The sequence below is a fragment of the Hydra vulgaris genome, chromosome 12 (assembly GCF_038396675.1).
Source record: "Hydra vulgaris chromosome 12, alternate assembly HydraT2T_AEP".
Lineage (NCBI taxonomy): Eukaryota > Metazoa > Cnidaria > Hydrozoa > Anthoathecata > Hydridae > Hydra > Hydra vulgaris.
This window is the reverse complement of record NC_088931.1, coordinates 59910545-59931387: the sequence shown is the minus strand read 5'-3', so window position 1 is coordinate 59931387 and position 20843 is coordinate 59910545. Positions and strand designations below refer to the sequence as shown.

Genomic DNA, 20843 nt, shown 5'->3' with positions numbered 1-20843 from the left:
TAAAAAATTTATTTTCCTCTTGAAACTTTTTTGCTGCCATCAACTTTAATTAGCAGACTGCCTTGAATGGCATTAAAAAGGTTTTACAATATAAATATATCTTTATGACACCTAAGGTTGAAGTTCCCAGTATAATACATAGTTGTTACAAAGTACTTATAAAATGTAAAAAGCCAAAATTTTGATTTTTCCTGTGTAAATAAATTATCATGCATTAAGAGTTCCAAACATTTTGGTTTATGCATTATTAACATTATTTATTAACATTATTTATTAACATTATTAACATTATTTATTAACAAAAAAATTTTTTTAATACTACGTAACATATACTTTCTGTTTGTAATATAATAATTATTAACATCATCATTATATTAAACAAAAAATTATTGAATGACTGACTTAGAAGATGCTAGTTCTCAAAGAAAATCACGTTATAATATAACATGTGATTTTATATGAGTATTGCAAAAGTATTCTAGAATACTGGAATACTTTTTGTATAGCAAAAGAGAGTATAGTTTAAAGCGCAAGATTTGTTCAGAAATTTTGAAAGCATTTAAAACAAAAAGCTTTATCTACCGCCTTCAAGCAAAGCCTAAGATTCAAGCTAAATTTTGCCACAAGAAAAATTGGTCACTAGTAAACCAATCAACACCAAAAGTTTTTTGTATTGATGCTTCTTCAAGAAACCTCTTAGTCACAGTTGATGAATAAGCTAAAACTATCACTGTTATTGAGCGAAGAATTTAAAAGATTCAAATGAAGGAGGTAGATTTTCTATAAGTTAAGTACTTAAAATGATTTGTGTTCAGTTTTCATGGAAGAATCAAAACTAAAAAAGTTATTAAACTTGTTTAATATCTTTTTTAGTTTAAAAAGTCAAGATTGTCTATATTCAATCTGGATTTAGATAACAATATTGTAGCATCAATAACTGATGATGCGAGTGTAATGATAAAATTTGGAAAATATACTAGTCCCATTCACATTGTCTGTCTTGCACATGCAACCCATTTTTGTGTTTGTGATATACTTTATAAATCTCATCATTAACTTTAAGAGTAACAATGATGTAATTGATTATGTAACTGAAGGGGAGATGATATTTCCTCTTTTCTTTGATTATGATCAAAGAGAAGAGGAATATGATGAATCTATCTGCAAGACAAACCTAGTTTCTGATATCTTTTATTTTAATGTAAGTTTAACTCTGCAAAGCCAAAGAGGCCACTACAGTTGAGGAGGCTACTTTAATTGTGGGTACAACCCTTTCTTAAGGTCTTGAACATGAACCTTGAAGAACAAGGCTACTGCACAGGTTAACAATTTTATTGTGGTATAATCAGGGACATGGTGGTCATCAAACTTGAAATTTCTTGCTTATGAAGCAAGCTCTCTAACACATACACACACACACATAGGGTTGTCATTCTCCTCTTTTAAAAATAAAATCTTCACTGCATTCTCTTATATAAATTTGTATCAGTATAATAAATTTTATAAAAAAAGCAAGATTTAAATAATTATTCAAAAAAACAAATATAAACCTCAAGAGCAACAACTGGAGAACTAGATGCTAAAAACAATTCCTGTTGAAAAAAAAAAAAGTTATTAATCTTATCATTATCAATAAAATAAAGTGCTACCTGAGTAGCCAAATTTAAAATCAATTGTAGATCCAATAAACTTTAAATGCATTACACACGTGATAAGTTTAAACAAAATCCAGATGTGCTAGATTAAAATGTAACACACCTGAGCAAGGTTAAAATCTTTTAAAATCATGGCCACATAACCACCTAAAAGATTCTTGTCTTCCAAGTCCTAAATTAAATAATAAAATTTTAAAAATTTCCTATAAGTATTTAAATTTAAGAAATATTTATAAGTTTTTCATTCTAGTATTTTAAATAATAGTTATGAGAAACTTCGTTAAAATATGTTTGGATATTATAATAATAAACCTACATATTTTGTTTCATTACAATTATACAATACCAAAAAACTGTAACATAAATGCAGAAATAAGAACAAACATCAAATCAAGACTTTCAAATTTTAACGTTTTTACAAACTTTAAATAAAAATTATAACTAACTTATATCAAAACATAGTATAAATGCTGGAATACATAGTATAAATGCTGGAAGTAAATAAACAGCAAAGAAAATTATCAATTTTTGTTTCAATTAGTACATATAAAGTCATACTAGAATACCTTAATCTTTTCCAAAGATAAAACCATGGCAACATTCTTAAGCTTTCTATTTACACGTATTGCTATAAAATAAAAAAGTTGCAAGGTTTATAAAAATAATAAAAGAAATCTTGAAAAAAAGAAATGCAGTGTTAAGAATTTATATTGTAATTTAATATACTTTGAACAAAATGAACAAAACAAGTACTAACTATCTAATGGTTATAAAGAAACCTGATTAACAATTGGAGGGTTATAAAGAAACCTACAATACTGATTTTAAAATGTCACAGCCACTCACATGGTTGTTCAAAACATACTTTCAAAAGATTTACATTTTAAAAATTACATAAAAAAACATTATGCAAACTGTCTTAAAACCCTAGACAACAACTTAATATAAAAGGACATTCCATAACACTAACCTAACTTAATATCTAGTTGCTTGGCAGCAACTTCAGCCAGTAATTTCCAACTTTCTTCTTCATTTAATTGTTCACAAACACTCCAAGCATCCTCAAATCTAAATTTAACGCCAAGATAATTAATTTTAAAGTAAAAAAGTTAATCACCCAACCATAAAACACATACATTTTCATTCATTTAGAAATATTAAAGACAACAATGTTTTCAAATGAATAAAAATACATGTTCTTCAGAGTTAATTCATTCTCCAGTCCATATAAGGTCTTAGTAATGGTAATTTAATCATTTGTTATTATTTGATCATTTATGTCGCAAGTAAAAGTATAAAACTACCTTCTTAATACCAATAAATTTTTAAGTATTGATTTCATCTAAAAAACAAGGCAAAAAAAAATTAAAATGTTCATGTAAAGAAAAAGTAAGGATAATGAAAAAGAAGCTTACCTCACTATTACTTGTAGAAACAGGAAGAGGACATTCCTGAATCAATTCTATATATTGAAGCTAAATTAAAAAAACATATTAAAAGAGATTAAATGAAAAAAAATATTACTAACTTTTTTTTTTTTTGATAGATAATAAAAAATTTATGTACATTAATATATATATATATATATATATATATATATATATATATATATATATATATATATATATATATATATATATATATATATATATATATATATATATATATATATATATATATATATATATATATATATATATATATTGATAGCAAATTCTCTTTTGAGTATTTTTTATGTTTAAAAGATTGTTTGTGGTTGGCATAATATTTTTTTCTTTTGCCCTCGGTTAAGCCAATATATTGTTTATCAGAGTTGTTTTGCGAGAAAACTGCATTTGTAAATAATATTTTTTGATAAGCAATTACCATTCATAGGGCAGTAAATTTTTTGCTTGAAGTTACAATTTTTAGTATTTTTTTTTTTTGGAAATTTATTTTTATTACAATTTGCAATTTATTGAAGGGAGGGAAATGTATATCAACTAATTTTAAAAACGTTTTTCCAATATTTGTTGAAACATTTTTCTGTACGGAGGGTTGAACCAAATTATATTTCTATTTCGCTTTTTTGCAATTTTTGTTTCGATTTTAGCTCGAAATTTTTAAATCCGCTTTTTTTAAGAGCATCTTCATACAAGCGTTTAGAAGATTTAAAAATCTTTTCATTAGAAGAGTTTTGATTTAGTCTATTGTTAATTGAAATAGGAATTTGTTTTAAGTTTTGAGGGGGATGATTTGAGTTTATATTAATATAAGATAATTTATCATAAGGTTTTTTATAAGGCCTATAAGAATTTTCCGAAAGGTTAAATGTGACATTAAGAAAATTCACAATTTTTAAATCAATTTTAATTTTAATTTGGAAGCCAATGTTTTTGAAAATTCGTATAATATTTTTCCTGATTTTGTCAAGTTGAGGCCCTGATTTTTTTTGGATTATAATTAAACCATCATCGCAATACAAGCCTAATTGATTAAAATGAACTATTTAAGCTAGGGAATTTTAAATATGTAAAACTACAAATTCGCAAATTTCTGCTCCGTTGTACCTTCCCATTGTTACATCGAAGTGATGAATAAGAAGCAAAAGTCGAAACTATACACTTTACTTAAAATTCAGGAAGAAATGAAAAGAAATTTTGCCATTTAATTCTACGTCTAATGCTAAATATAGATTTAGAAGGTTTTTCTGAGAACTCATTTAGTTTAGCCATATACAACTTACTTTTCAAAGCAAAGATTTTTATAGAATTTTCTCTGATTAACATAACTTTTTCAAGGGATGACTAAAAGTACCCTGTAGAGTACCTTGCTTTTTATTTTAGTAACAACTCCAATAAGTTAAAAGGTTTCAAAATTTATCAACCTGGTACCAGCTATGCAACTCATATATGGCACTTTTATTTACTTGGAATTTGAAAGTTCATTAACAGTAATTGATTATTTACATAAACACTATAAATAGAAAATATTTCTAAGGTGTATTTTTTAATTACAATTGTTTATGCACCTATATTTTAAAGTTTAGTCTTGTTAAGCATTCTGTTTTAAATGACTTTAAAGCTTTTATTTATGCACAAATTATACAGAAAAAAAACGAAACTTCAAGACAGTAACACATTATTAAAAAGTATGCAAGTAATGCAAAAGTTATTTACTAAATCAGTTATATGGTCTTAGCTGACTCACACCATTTTAATTAAACAAGACACTTTAGAAACTTTACTTCAGCATAAATTGCATAACAAAAAATAAATTTAGAAAAAACAATGGTTATTGTTGTTAAAGATAAGACTCTAAGGACTTAATTACAGAGAGAGGTTGGTTATATTCCATTCATAGTTAAGATGAATTGGACAATCTTGATTTATAAAAACTTTGTTTTTCTTCTTATTATAAAAAAACACAAAGAATTAACTGAATCTGGAACTGCCAAACAGATTGATGCCAGGAAGGACACCTGGTTGTGTAAAATTAATTCAACTCTTCCAAAATGTTATATTTAAATAAGAAAATGGTATTATGGAAACCTGTCTAAACAACACAAGTGTGGAACCACAGGTATTAAAATTTATAAAAAAAATTGTATTTTTTTATTTACCTTTCCACTATTAGTTTGAGATGTCAATTTTCCATTATGTAACATAACAGGAGTATAACCATACAACAGCTTAGTTGTAAGTGCAAGTTGGCATTCGAACCCTAAAACCCACAAATAAATGTACAATAGTAACTTATATTTAAATAAATTAAGTTTATTTTATTTCATTCAAACAAAAGAAAAAGAAAATGTAATGTAAAAAAATCATTTGAAATAAAAACAGTTTGTGGTAAAAATTATTTTCTATTTGTTATCATGTTAAAATATCTTTTTAATATTTATAACATAAAACATCTTTGCCATATTTATAATATAACAAGAGAAAATAGTATATTCACTACTATAAATGGTTATTGGAAACAATCATTTTTCAAAAAACTTTATTTAAAAACAACTTTTGCAATTAAATTAGATCAAAGTATAAAACTTATTAATTCAAAGTTTAATTGTAAACAACGTTTCTTACTAATTCTACCTTTCTCTATGAAGACGTGATAAAAATAAAAAAAAATAAAAAAAAGCCCGTACCTAGAAAAAACTTTAAAGCTTTCTTTTGACAATTAAAAGTTTTTTTTGCTAGACTTTTTTTTTATTTATTTTTTAATTATTTTTTTTTTTAGATTGGCGGAAAAGTTCTCGTGTATTGGCCTGTAACTTTTTTCTTGGCATATTTTTTGATTTTTTTGTTTAACCATCTGATAGCCCTATTTCTTGCACATCTATTGATATATAATTTGTCTTTTGTTGTCTCGAGATGGAACTTAGTCGAGAAGAAAAACGTTTGCTGCCTTATTTTCAATTCAAGTTGAATTTGAACGCATCTGAAGATGCCCGAAACATTTGTGAGGCCTATAGAGATGGAACAATGCCAACTCGTACAGCAAGACTGGTTCAAGATATTCCGTGAAGAAGGATCCCGATTAACCAATATGCCAAGGTCTGGGCGTCAAAACAAAGTCAATCGCCAAGCAGTCATCAACAGAATTGAAGAAGATCGTCAATGAGTTGCTGAATGTTGACCAACGAGTTTGATTGTCACCACTCAACAATTGAGGACATTTTGCACAAGGCCGGAAAGAAATGCTTGAAGTCCAAGTGGGTTCCGTACGAGTTGACCAATGCTCAAACTGTGACTTGTGATGAGAAATGGGTGGCCTTTGACAATCCACACGGAGCAATGAATGGTGATCACCGGGTCAACCATCTTCCTCCACTCCAGTCAAGGATTTTCGAAAAGAGAAGCAAATGCTGATCACTTTTTGGCATCGTTAAGGCATTGTTCACTGCAAGTTGCTTGAGAAGGGGCAATCAATGACGGCCGCTCTCTACTGCCAGATCTTGGATAGAGTCAAGCAGAAGTTGCGAAATCATCAAATTCCGGTCATTTTTTTGCACGACAACGCAAAGCCTCACACAGCACAGATCACAAAGAATTGGTTGGAAGACGTCGGTTGGGAGGTTTTGGAGCACCCACCGTACAGTCCAGACTTGGCACCAAGTGACTATCACTTATTCCGATTTTTTGAGAAGCAAGAAGTTCCAAAATGTTGATGAAATTGAAGAAAATCTACAAAATTTCTTTGATTCGAAGCGCTGAGAGTTTTACCGTTCTGGAATCTACATGTTGCTGGATATGTGGTTGAATTGCATCGATTTGGAAGGCGACTACTAGTTGCTTTTTGTTTTTTGTTTGAATAAATTTTATGCATAAATTAATAAGTTAGCCTTATGAACAAAAATGCACAAGAACTTTTCCGCCAACCTATTACTATAAATATATGCTGCAGCTGTTTTTCAAAACGCCTTAATATGCTTATTACATATTTTGAGAAAAATATAATAAATATAACAAAATAACAACAAATAAAAATTATTAGGAGAAACTCTTTGTAAAATGTTTTTTGAAACTAATAATTTTTATGAATTTTTTCAGAACTCTTTGAAAATATGTATTCAATAACGTTTGTAGACATCTAAACTAGCTTATTTTGTAAAAAAGTCAAAATTGATATTTTTTACCTTAAGGCGTTTTGATAAACTGCAGCAGTATGGATGATAAAACGAATATGTTGAAATGAGATAATTAGATCGCAAAATTTAAAAGCTCTTAACAAAAGCCACTAAACCAAAAAAATTAAAAGTAATTGCAGTTCAGTGCACTTAAAAATTTAAAGTATAGTATATTTGTGCTTGCAAAGAAACATTATATAAATCATTTTTTAATATAAACTAATTTTTTTTAAACTTTGTTGCGCTTAACCATCTCTATATAAACAGTATATATAAACAAATATGCTATTTGTTTATATATACTGTTTATAAAATGTAAAAAATCCGTTTATATAATGTTTTATTCAGGATCGTATGTAATATAAGTAAACTTTTCTAACAATTACAAGTCTTTTATGATCAAGCAGTTTTGTTTTGATATTTTGTATGTATGTTATTATATTTTAAAAAAATTGACAAGATTGAAAATGATTGAAAAGGAGTATGGAGTTTGGAGAATGGAGTGTGGAGAATGGAGTGTGGAGAATGGAGAGTTGAGTTGGAGTATGGAATAATTGCGCATAATATATCTATAAAATGAGAAAACTTTAAAATTTTATTTTAAATTTTAGAAATCTTTTTTGCTATACTATTATTTTTTTGCTATAAATATATAAGCAAGATTGAAAAAATTTCAAAATTTATTACGCTAAGAGGAGGTCTTAAACCCCTCAAAACAACACTGATGACAGCGCACTTAATCATTGAGCTATCAATGAAATCCATTTAGAAGAAAAACAAACCTAATTATAAGTCTCTTATGAGCTCTATGTATATGGAAAAGGTGCGCATGTTAAGTTTTTTGCTCTTAAATTTTTTTTTTAGAATAAATTATTTTACTAAAAAACATTGAAGTAAATAAGAAATAGGTATCGAAATAATCAGTGTGTAATAGATATGTATAGAAATGGTAGGTTTGGTAAAGACTCATATTTTACAGATACGGAAAGCTAGGATATATATAGAAAAAGTATAGAAAAGTTCAGTTTGAAATACTTACAAAGACCCATATATTTACAGGTTCGATCTCAACTAGTATAACTATTATTTGTCTACAATTTATTGTTTATTTTTTTCCAAAAACAAAAAATTTAGTTTTCATTGCGCAATACCACAAAACATTTTTTGGCCAATGCATACCTCTTTAAATAATGATAATGATGCCCAGATAAAAATAAAAAAGTCTCCACGATAGTTGCGACACCCTGGCTTTTTGAAAGTGAATAAAATAAGTAAAAACATTGTTAAGAGATCTTACCAGAAACGCTATCTTTGGAGTAGCCAAACAAATAAATTTTTTCTTGATCATAACCACAAAATATACCCTTGAATAATTAAAAACATCTTACAAATATTATTTGTAAATATTAAAAGTAAACTAAGACAAGTAAAAGTACCTTATCAACATAATAATTATCCCACAAAACAGATTTTATCCCAGGGGGAAATTGCTGAATGTTGTGAGCACTATCAACCACCTGAATTAAGATAAAATTACTGTAATTATTTACTAAAAAATTTAAATAATTTGAAGGAACTTTAAAAATGTTATTACTTTAACAAAATGCATATAAAATAATTATTAGCTTAATTAATATCAACTCAATACATGCTTTCATCATAATATTAATCTAAGACCAGAAATGCCTAATCAAAAAGACCAGAACCACAGTAAATCAAAAGAAGAAAACTTACAAAGGTAATTTACTAAGGTAAATTTACAAAAATTTAGGGGGTTAAATGCAAAATAATAACTAGACATTAATTTTTTTTTTTTTACTCTATCTTTTAGTGATCTAAAACTTGTGTAGAAAATGGATAAATAATTCAAAGTTATATTCAACAAATAACAATTTTTAGTTGTTTATACAAGGAAAAGAGTAACATTTCATTTATTTCCTTTTTCTAAATTACATATAATTTTAGTTCATTTGGTAAAATTCATTTAACAAATACAACATTATCTGGAAAAATTAATTCCTTTCTCTATTAAGTAGTTTAAAAGCTATTTTTGAAAACTCTGCCTTTTTGAAACCTACTTTTTTTGAAATTTGAAATATTTAAAATAAGTTTACTTACTGGACAATAAACAAATCCATCATTTTTATCATCAATAAAAACAAGCTTGGTCCCACTTGAATCGGGGTATAATTTTTGTATTCCAACAACATGGCTATACTCATTAACATTCATCCAATCTTCAATATAAAAATGCTTCAAATGACCAGACTGTAAATTAAAACAAAACAAAAAATTATTTTAAAATGTATATAAATTTTTTTCAATTATTAAAGATTGTACAATAAATTTTTTATTAAATCATTGACAATAAATTTGTTATTAAATCATGCACAAATAATGCACAAATTTTATTTCTGTAGAAAGTACTGAATGCTTGTGTATATAGTAGTTTGCATCTAAATATTAATACGCTAATGAATAGTGCGCATAGTTACGCCTAATGTTCGTGTTGTTAATGACGGTTCTGTATTCTGTAAAATACACCATTTCTTAGTTTTTAAGTAGTTTCTAGACTTTTGAATGCAAGGTTATATATTCCATGCGGTCTTTCGAGTAAGGTCAGCAAGCAAATTAGAGCTGATATATTATTATTTTCGAAAAGAATTGATGTTGTTCATTGTTTAAAATAGAAAATTTAAATAGTCGTTTGTTTGTTGTTGGTTGTTTTTATTTTTCTAATTTTTATAGCCTGTTTTCATTTTTTAGAAGAAGTTTATAACTAAAATTTCTTTTTTGGTAAACTGTTTCAGTTTTGTCGTTAGTCTTTTTAGAACATTTTAAGCAAGTATTGTTTTATTTTCTGGAGCAGTTTAGAGGAGCTGATGGCTTTTTTAGTAAGTTCAATTCATTTTCTTATTTATAGATTAAGATTATTTTTTGTAGAATGAATAATGAGTATAAAATTTTATTTATGTGTTTAATATGAAAAGTTAAATAGAATAAGATTGTTGTTTGTGGTCATGTAAGTTTATATACATAAGTTTGCATTTATTTCAATCTATTTTATATTGCTCTATATCTATATGTATATTTTATATTCTTAGGAAAAATAATAAGGAATAGAAAAATAAAAAATTTTTTTTCTGGAATTTGTCAAAAGAATGTTGTGTTATGCTTCATTTTAAGGTATCTGAATATGTATTTATTTGAAATTTATAATTTTGTTCTTTAATGGTTTCATCTTTTTCATTACAATATTGCAAATTGTAGTCTGCATTCTTTGTTACATTAAAAATAATTAATGCTAATAAATGTTGTTTTATAGCTGTTAAAGATTTGCTTATATGCTCAAAGTTAAAAAGTTTTTGATAAATATATGTATGAGGTAATATATGTAGTTTGCTCAAATCTTATGCTCAAAGTTAAAAAGTTTTTGATAAATATATGTATGAGGTGATATATGTAGTTTGATAAATACGTGTATATGGTGATATATATAGTTGTTTTATAAATGTGTTTATATAAATGTGTTTTTATAATAGTATGAAATGTATTTTATCCAGGGATGCGAAGTCCCAAAAGGACTCCGGCTTTTTGTCTCTACTTTTTCCAAGTCTGTAGTGTCCAGAAGCTCTAAACATGTTTGTTGACTTATTATCTGCTATAATAAAAAAATTCATGAGATTTAATGACTTGAAACTTATTGTTTTTAAGCCAGGAGTCCTTGCCGCCATAATATCTAAGAATTCTGGGCTAAAAAACGATTGTTCCTCTAACCTAAAAGTCTTAATTTTTTTCCTATTAGTAGTCCATAAACTTATTTATATATTTAGTGCTCCTGTATACCAAAAACTAGGGCAAAGTAATCTTTTTGTGACTTTCTAATCCGGAGTCCTTTTTGGTACTCTGCATCCCTGATTTTATCTAATGTGTACATGATTGTTAAATGAGGTGTTTTTATATGTTATATAACCTTTAAAAAAATATTGTGTTTTATAGTTTGTATAACTATAACACACAATATATTTGAGATATAGATCTAGAGCAAGATTCGTCAACCTTACCAGTCAAGTGGTGTTACTGCTTTAGGTCTAAGTGTAGTCTAGCCTTCAATATAACTATTCTGAAAATACATAACATTTTTAATAATTTTTTGTGTAATGTTGTTACCTTTGGCTTATCTTTATGTTAGTGTCTGTTGTAACCCCTAACTCTATACATGGACATTTTTTAAAACAAGTTAGTTTGTTTTTGCTTGATGAAACATCCATGATACCTAAACATGCCTTAAATGCAATTGATAGGTTGTTAAAAGATGTTTGCAACAACAACTTTCCATTTGGAGGAAAAGTCATTCTTTTTGGTGGTGACTTCAGGCAAATACTGCCTGTTGTAAAAGGAGGACAACCAGCTGAAATTGTAGAATCGTGTATAAAATGTTCCTTACATTGGCGATGGGTGTAGAAATTTACATTAACTGAAAATATGAGAGTACATGATGGGGAAAGAGAATTTTCCCAATGGCTATTAAAACTTGGTAGTGGAACAATGCCTGTCAAAGAGGAGGATCCTTTTAAAGGATGCATTGAAATACCAAATCAGTGATTATTAGAGAAAATGAATCGATTGTTGAAAAGATTTTTGGAGATGCTGATCAAAATGATTATTCTAAACGCGTGATTTTAACACCAACTAATGTTGATTCATTATCAATCAATGAAGAAGTGCTTGAATGTCTGCCGGGTGAGGTCAAAATTTATTTAAGTGCTGATCAAATTGATACTGATGACCTTAATGATAGAAATAACTTTCCTGTTGAGTTTTTGAACAGCTTAACTCCTACAGGTATGCCACCTCATTGTTTAAAATTGAAAATTGGTTGTGTAATTATGCTACTTAGGAATTTAGATCTCAAAGCTGGGCTATGCAATGGTACTCGAATGAAAGTTAGTGCTCTTCAAAATAATTATATTGATGCAGAGGTTTTGACAGGTGTTTCTGGTGGTAAACGGGTTTTTGTTCCTCGAGTTCAGTTGGCTCCATCAGATTCTAATTTACCTTTTGTTCTGAAACGTCATCAGTTTCCTGTCAGATTGGCTTATTCAATGACAATTAATAAAAGTCAAGGTCAAATATTTGATAGAGTTGGGGTATATCTCAAAAACCGTGTTTCTCTCATGGTCAACTATATGTTGCATGTTCAAGAACTAGAGCATTTAATAGTTTGTTTTTCAAAATTGATAAACATCTCATTCAAGGTATGGTAGATGGAAAGTGTTACACAAATAATGTTATATTTTCTAATGTTCTTAATTTATAGTCTTTTTCATTTTCATTTTTCATTTATTATAGATTTTTATTTCGAAAATTTACTGTTTGTAGGTTGTGAGCACATTTTGTATGTATAACTTTATTTATTATTTTAATTTTTTTTTTCATAGTTTTTGATAAATATATCTGTCATTTAATATTGTTATAAAATGTGTTTATATTTGTTATATAAAACCATATTTGTTTATAGTTGTATATGTTAAAATTATGTTTTTTCCATGTTTTCAAAGTGGTGTGACTTGGCATTATGTTAAGCAAGATTGATAACCTTGCCAGCCAAGCGGTGTACTTATAGCAGAGGTGTGACTTGGCAGTATTTAGTGCCAGGCGGTGTTACTGATTTAGAGCTAGGTTGTGTTGTCTAGCCTTTTTTTAATTATTCTGGAAACACATCTGTTAATATTTAGCGTAATGTGTATGAGAGAGTATGCAACCTTGATCTTTAAATCTAGGGCATTTTAATGTCCTAAATTTGAAGTAATTGAATAACTAATATTGAATATAAAAGCAAATATACTTTTATGTATTTATATGTTTAGTAAAAAGATAAATATAGTTAAATAAAAATTGGTTTTCTAATTTTGTCTTTCATATTTTAATTTGGTTTGTTATTTTCGCTGGATTTTAGGATCAAGAGTGTGGTGTAAATATTCTATTGTTATGTTTTATGTTGTGATGTTTTGTGTTGATAGACTGCTTGGCTTACCTTCACATTGGTGTCTATTGTTAAAAATGAATAATTGGTAGTTTCATTATTGGAACTTACTGCTTTTATTTATTTACTAAAAGCCAAGACAACATTTTGCTAAAAATGCAATTTATATCTTAATTTAATTTTTATTTTTTTTTAGTATTGTTAATCCTTTTGTACTTGGAAACAGATTTTATAGTTACATTTTCGATAAATGTTTATATTAACTGCCATGTCAACATAGGTTACTATAAATAGGTAAATCAATTTTGAGTTTTTATGTGGGTTTTTTTTTTTTTTTTTATTTATTTTTTTGTAATTATGGTATCATAATTCCATTTTTTTTTTCTTTAAGATTTACGATTGACGCATTTATACGATTTATAAAAAAAACACCTAATTTCCTTTTATTGTAAATTTTTTGTCAGTTAAAATGATATAAATATATGCAATTAGTTCAATTTTGTTTAAATTTCTCTTTTTTATGCCTAATAATTTGTTGTACCTAACTTAAGGGATGTTTTTAAAGAGGGGTCGCAACTAAAAACAAACTAAAAACCTTTAAATACATGGAGAATATTGTAGTTTTGCGCATTTGTCAAATACGAAGTTACTTAAATTTTATAACGGGTTTAACTAATTAATTAGCTTAGTTTGCATTTGCAACACTTTTGAGGAAAGAAAAAATTCTTATATATGTTAAATTCTTATATATATTAAAAAGAAAAAATTCTTAAAAATGTAAATCATTGTTTTACATTTTATTATTTTGGTAAAAAGTCTTCATCAAAAACTTGATTACTCTTAATAAAAATAACTTTATTCTCCTGGCCACCATTAAGGCTAAAACGAGGAAGGGAGGTCCTTTATTAGTGCCAAAATATATGAGAAAATATACTTCAAATATACTGTCAATATACTGTCCTTTATTAGTGTCAAAGTATACTTCATATTAATCTTATTAATTAAAGTTCATGATATAAAAAATATAACAAGAATTTAGCTTTACTTTTTCGTCAATTTAAAGCATGATAAAGTGTTATTATTTTGTGTCAGTAACTAAAAACGTATTGTGTTGAACTTAGTAATGTCTAGGAAAATGGTTCTGCCATACACTGATATGACCTATGTCAGTTTTAAATTACTCAAAAAACGTTAAATAATTGGTAAATTAATTTATTTTAATTTTGCAGATGGCTTAATTCTTTAATTTGAAGGCGTTTTTCTTACATGGTATTAGTTAAGGTTTCGCAACTTTAAATTGTGGAAAACTATAATTTAAGTAATAGCTGACCCTTAGCCAAAAGAGTACAGAGGGCAACATACAATTATATGAAATGCTCTTATAATTAGCATAGTAAATCAATTTAAAAGTATAGAAAATTATTCAAAAAAAAGATTTTTACCTCATTTCCATAAATAAAGAAGTCATTTGTTAAAATAAAGCACGTTATTTTAGATTTATCGCCATCATCTGGAAACAATCTTCCTTCTTTTTCTGCCGAATTCTCTGCTGCTTTTCCATTTATCTAAAATGATTGAACATGAACCAAGCTTTAAAATAAGTATAAAATGTTGTATGACACAACTTATAATTTTGTTATCATAATTCTTATAGTTAATATAGTTTGATTAGATTAAAAGATCTAAATATTAGATCTTTATATTGAGGTTATAAAGTTAATTAACAATTCATCAGCCAAGAACCAGGAGGTCTTATGTCCACATTTTGTGTTTTTTCTGTTTAGTATCAATAAATATTTAATCAATGGTGCATGTGTCTAATAAACTTAATCTCATGAATAATACAACTTTAAAAAAAATTTAAAATATTATTCTTAAAGCATTCTGGCATAAATTCTTTACAAATTAAATTTTAAAACTTGATTTCTCAGAAATACAAAAAGTGGTTGACGAATTGTAAAATTTGTTTTTATAGTCAAAGAATTACTAAAAAGAAAGTTTTTTGTAAACTTTTAATCTCTTTTTTATATATTGCATCATTAAAACTATTTTTAATTAGTAAATTGATTTTTTTTTTTTTTAATTTTTAAATAACAATAAATTGACAACCAGCTGAAACTGTAGAAGCATCTGTAGAATATTTTTAAAAGTAGCAATACAGAAGTTTGCATTAATAGAAAATATAGGAGTACATAATGAGTAGAGAGAATTTCTTGATAGAAACTTAGTAGAGGAACAAAACCTGTCAGAGTAAGATCCTCTTAATGGATGTATTAAAATACCACATCAGTCAATAATTACAAAAAATAACTCATGACTATAAAATAATATTTATCAGTTTATTGTTATGTTTTATAATTTATCTTACTTGGCAATGAGTAGAGCTAGGTTTTAATCCTAAAGCCAGCGACACAGTGTTACTAAATGGTGGTGATACTTAGCAGCATTTAGTGTCAAGGGATGTTTGTATTATAAGGCTAGATTGTAATACTAGACTTTTATATTACCTGGCAATATAATGTCTTATAATAATCTGTTAGAAAAAGTTAACATTATATAAACATATATTTCTTTTTTTTGGAAGGATGTACCACCTTCTTGTGGTGCCTGTTGTTGTTTTTTTAATTTATTAATTGATGTTATGTAGTCTTTTTATGTCATTAACTAAAAGCCATAATAGTACTAAAAGCAATTGCAACTAAATTGATTATATACTATGTAAATATTAAGATTATATACTATGTAAATATTAAGATTATATACTATGTTAATATTAAGATTATATACTATGTAAATATTAAGATTATATACTATGTAAATATTAAGATTATATACTATGTATATATTAAGATTATATACTACGTAAATATTAAGATTATATACTATGTAAATATTAAGATTATGTACTATGTAAATATTAAGATAATATTAACTATGTAATCTATGAGTTTGTATTAGATTATACATTTCATAACATATTAAAATAAATTGATAGTATTTTAAACTATTATAAATGGCATACCTTAACTTTAACATATGAAACTTAAACAAATCTTACATGTTATACCTAAATAAACCTTTTAATGTTTCTGTCCACATAACTTACAAAAACTTAAAACTGAAAAACATTATACTCACATATTTGTAACTCAACCCTTACAACTATAAGATCAACATAGGTTGAATACTCACAACTTGTAGCTGAACTTTTCCATCAAAGCCAACTGCAACATAATCAGAATTCAAACATATTTTTGTTACTGTACCTAAATACTCTTTGACATTTAATAGCACACAACCTAAAAGATTAACTTTATGCATCAAAAAAATTTCAATATCTACAAAATTTAATGATGAGTATATCGTAAGCACTCTAGAAGTAAACTTTATGATATAAAGTTGACTTTGATTAGTATATAATAGTAAGCACCCTAGAAACATATTTGTAAATAGTAAAAAAAACAACAAATATTCATATCTAAATTGTTTATTACTTCATGTTATTGCATTAATTTATAGACATTAAATAAGACTATTAAAAAAAATACCTTCTTCATTTATAGAATAAAACCATACACGATTATTCATTCCTGATGCAAGATGACAAGGGCCAATAGCTAAAAAGTTTGGTTCAACATCAGTAGTAATACTGAATGATTCCTAGTCAAGATAATAAAAAAAAGAGTTTGACCATTGGATCAAAAAATAAAAAATTTGATTATACTTAAATATAAACTCAATCCCAACAAAACTGCAAGCAACCACTAACAAGGCTAAAAGCAGCTACTAATAATGCTACAACAATTAACAAAAAGGTTACAACCAACAACTAAAAGACCTCAAGCAAATCCTTATAATGCTACAAGCAATCACTGCACTATGTGTTTTAGGGTGGTTAAAATACAAAAAAAGTTGTTTCAGATTTTTTAAAACTAAATTCCTACTGCTTTAAAATACTCAGATTAAGGAAAATACAAAATATTTTTACTCAGGTGATAGTAATTCCAGAGATAGTGACCATCAAAGTAAAAAATGGTTGTCAAATTTAAGTTTTCAAAAGAAATTATATGTTTTTGTTTTTCTTGCAGTGTTTAGTGAATAATTTTTTTTTCTGCTAATTTATTTATATATTGAAGAGTATTAAATTATATTCGTCTTAAGATGCTCAAGAAAAAAAAAAACTTTTTTCTTTTTCAATTTTCATGATGTTTTAAGCCGAAAAAAAAGTTGAAATCACAACTTCCAACTTCCGTGAACTCGCAAAAAATATAGTATCAAAAGGTATCGACCAAACTATTATTAAATAATGTGGAATTGAGTCTATTTTTAAGAAATTAAAAAATTAGCTGCGACTTTTTGCAACTATGCGAGAAATTTTTATTTGAAGTTTGCGCTACCTGGATTATAGCCAATTTTCAATTTTTTGTTTTCCCAAGTGATAATTGATCAAAAGTCTACATAACACTTTGTATTCAACAATCAATTGATAATTGACATTTAATTAGGTAATTATTTGCATATGTGTTATTACCCTATGTATAAAATTAGCATTCCATGCTTGAAATTAATTTAAAAAAAAAAAAATTTTAAATTTAAAAGAATAAAAAGTTATATATTCTACTTAAATTAAAAGCAATAAATTTTACAACTAAAGATATTATTAGCTGTTTCAAGTATACAACAAAAGAAGAAAATATAAACAATGCTTTACTTTTCATAACTTCTAGAGTTTGTACGAGTGATGGTAAAAAAGAAAACTTGGTACAAAAGTTAAATGGAGTTGAATTTAATTACCAAAGACTTTGGAGAGATTCATCAAGAAACACAGTTTTTTTTTAAAAGAAACACGAAAATTGGTTAAATCAAAAGTTTGTAATAGACTTTTCATCATTGGAATCAGCACAAAATATAAAAGGCCAACCAAAAAAAGATTTTGATGACATGAGTAAGAGAAGTAAACATCAGATAATTGCAGAAGAGCATACCAATTCAAATTTTGGTTCAATTGAAAAATTATTACTTATAGCCTGTAAAAAAGTATATAATCAAAAAGATTTTATTCAATGTGTTAACATATGTCATCAAAAAGCATAAAGATTCACATCATATGTTTGTTCAGTTGATAAATGACAAAGATAAAATGACTGCTGAAGAAGCCGCTGCAATAATAATCGACGTAGATCTTAGCGTATCTGGGTATAAATGAATTTAACAGGCATCTAAAATGAGATATCCATCTTATTCAACAGTTGAAAAAGCACTTAAGTTGTGTGGTCCACAGGATATTCACTTGGAAGTCAGTGAATTAAGAGTCAAAGTAGATTTACAAGCACTTATGAATCATACCGCTGAAAGAATTGTAAAAATGAAGCAAAAAGAAATAATGGATTATTTAGATATCAGTAACAAACTAAGTGAAAGTATGTTGCTTTTAAATAGTACAACCAAGCATTGTACTGTTTAAAAGCAACATACTTTAAATTCAAATTCAAAAAATGACTATTTGTGGACTCACTTAATACCTCTTGGTGTAAGATTTTGTAGGCCAATTGAAATTCATTTCATCAAAAAAAATGCTGTAGTCATTTTAGGAAAAAAATGTCAAACAGAAAATGAAATTTTGGATTTGCATTCAGTGAATATTGAATTGGTTAGTGGAAAGTTTATTATTACTAATTTCAATTTTATTTTGTGCATGATTGACGGAAAGGTTTTAGCAATTATAACAAACACATTGTCAACGCAGTGCTGTTGTATTTGCGGAGCTACACTAACTGCAACAACTTGTTTGAAGAACTTGTTCTAAGTGGACTTACAGCAAAAAAAGGTACACTTATCTATGGGATATCTCCGTTCATGCTTGGATAAGATTTCTAGAGTGTCTTACATATTTCATACCGACTCGAAATCAAAAAATGGAGAGTAACCAAAGAATTTAAGACTGTATACAACAACAAAAAGAAATTTATCCAGCAATTAATGTTCAAAAGGAAGCATCTCCGAGTTGATTTTCCTGCAGTTAGTGAAGAAGAAACATCTACCACCGGAAATGTTTGCAGAAAGGTGCTCTCTGACCCAAAAGAACTAAGCAAAATATTAGGGATTGATAAGACAATTATTTAAATGTTTAAAAATATCTTAATTGCAATAAGTTGTCAGCAAACACTGAATCCAGAGTTATTTGAGCTATACTGTAAAACAGTATTCTGCCGATATTTAGATCTGTATGATTGGTATAAAATGCCGCCAACAGTTCACAAAGATCTTGCACATGGAGCAGAAATAATGATAAACTAGCCAGTTCCCTTGGGAGTTTTAGACAAGGAAGGATCTGAATGCCAAAACAAATATTACAGACGACATTGTGAACTACATGCTCATAAATATTCAACACTAGCAAATTTTAAAGACATCTTTAACCATGCTATCTCCTTGGAATCTAGATGGACAAAGAAAGTTGTGCTCAAACTTCCAGAAAATGTAAAGAGTTTTTTAATTTTAGAAGTGGACAATAAGGAATCAATAAAACTGACAGAACTAGAATCCTCAGACTTTGAATTATTGGAACCAACAGAAATTATTAATTTAGAAGATGAAATAATGAACGATTTAGAAGAAACTTATGAAGATTATTTAGAAGATGAAAACATTGACGAAATAAATAAAGCAATATTAAAAGTAAAAGTTGTGAAAAATTATTACTTAGATGAAAGTTTTTTAAACATTCTCTTTTACTAATTAGGTCTGTGAGGGCAATGGGTTATCTTTACAAGTTACCTGCTCCAACAAAACAATATAATTAATAATAAATAATATAATCAGTGGCGTGGCTAGTTGTTCGGAGTTGTCCCCTAAAAAAACAGTCATTAGGGCAAAACAAATCTTAAAAATTTTTCCTTCATTAAGTTTAACTATAAAATAAAAATAAAAAATAAAAAATTTGTACTTTTAAAAAAAACTCTTAAAATTGGGTCAAAACCCAGCGCCGTCCATGTGTTTGAACTAAATAAGTTAATAATTTGTTAGCTTAAATGATATAAAGATAAAAAAATTTAATAAAATTTATTACTTTCTTCAAAACTATTTTTGGCCACCCATTTGTATAAAATTATGACATAGTGCATAAAATTATGACCTAGCAAATCCTAACAAGGTTGCAAGCAAAGAAAATAAATGAGGAATATAGAAATGACATATAGAGAGCAAAAAGATAATATACAAAACGTTTTAAAACACATATATAAATCAGAAAAAAACATATATTAATAAATATACATACATTTAGACATATTTATAAACATACATATATTCAGATATATATTTATAAAAATACATATATTCAGATATATATTTATAAATACACATGTATTTAGATATACAAGAAATAAAAAATTACAAGAATTAAATGCCTTTATTGAAAAATTTATTTTACTGTGATAAGTGATTTTGCTAAATGTTAATAATAAAAAAAACTATTTATTACATCAACTATTGTCATTTACAAATAAATTGACAAACCTTGTTTATTTCATCAACTACTGTTATCTATAAAAAAATTAAATTGGTATAAAATAATGGATTAAACTTCAAG

The 20843-nt window shown here is 26.8% G+C and overlaps 1 protein-coding gene across 1 annotated transcript in view; it reads right to left on the bottom strand.

Annotated features, from left to right (window-relative positions):
• Positions 1–20843, bottom strand: part of LOC100212445 (WD repeat-containing protein 19) — a 76942-nt gene that overhangs the window by 24240 nt on the left and 31859 nt on the right. Inside the window, exons 17-30 of the mRNA XM_065813931.1 lie at positions 20771–20797; positions 16801–16912; positions 16445–16551; positions 14695–14817; positions 9385–9534; positions 8703–8783; positions 8564–8630; positions 5257–5357; positions 3071–3130; positions 2960–2997; positions 2626–2723; positions 2222–2283; positions 1759–1827; positions 1551–1592 (exon numbers count right to left, since the gene is read on the bottom strand). Of these exons, the coding sequence (XP_065670003.1) occupies positions 1551–1592; positions 1759–1827; positions 2222–2283; positions 2626–2723; positions 2960–2997; positions 3071–3130; positions 5257–5357; positions 8564–8630; positions 8703–8783; positions 9385–9534; positions 14695–14817; positions 16445–16551; positions 16801–16912; positions 20771–20797 (1137 nt within the window). The remainder of the gene's footprint in view (positions 1–1550; positions 1593–1758; positions 1828–2221; positions 2284–2625; positions 2724–2959; positions 2998–3070; positions 3131–5256; positions 5358–8563; positions 8631–8702; positions 8784–9384; positions 9535–14694; positions 14818–16444; positions 16552–16800; positions 16913–20770; positions 20798–20843) is intronic.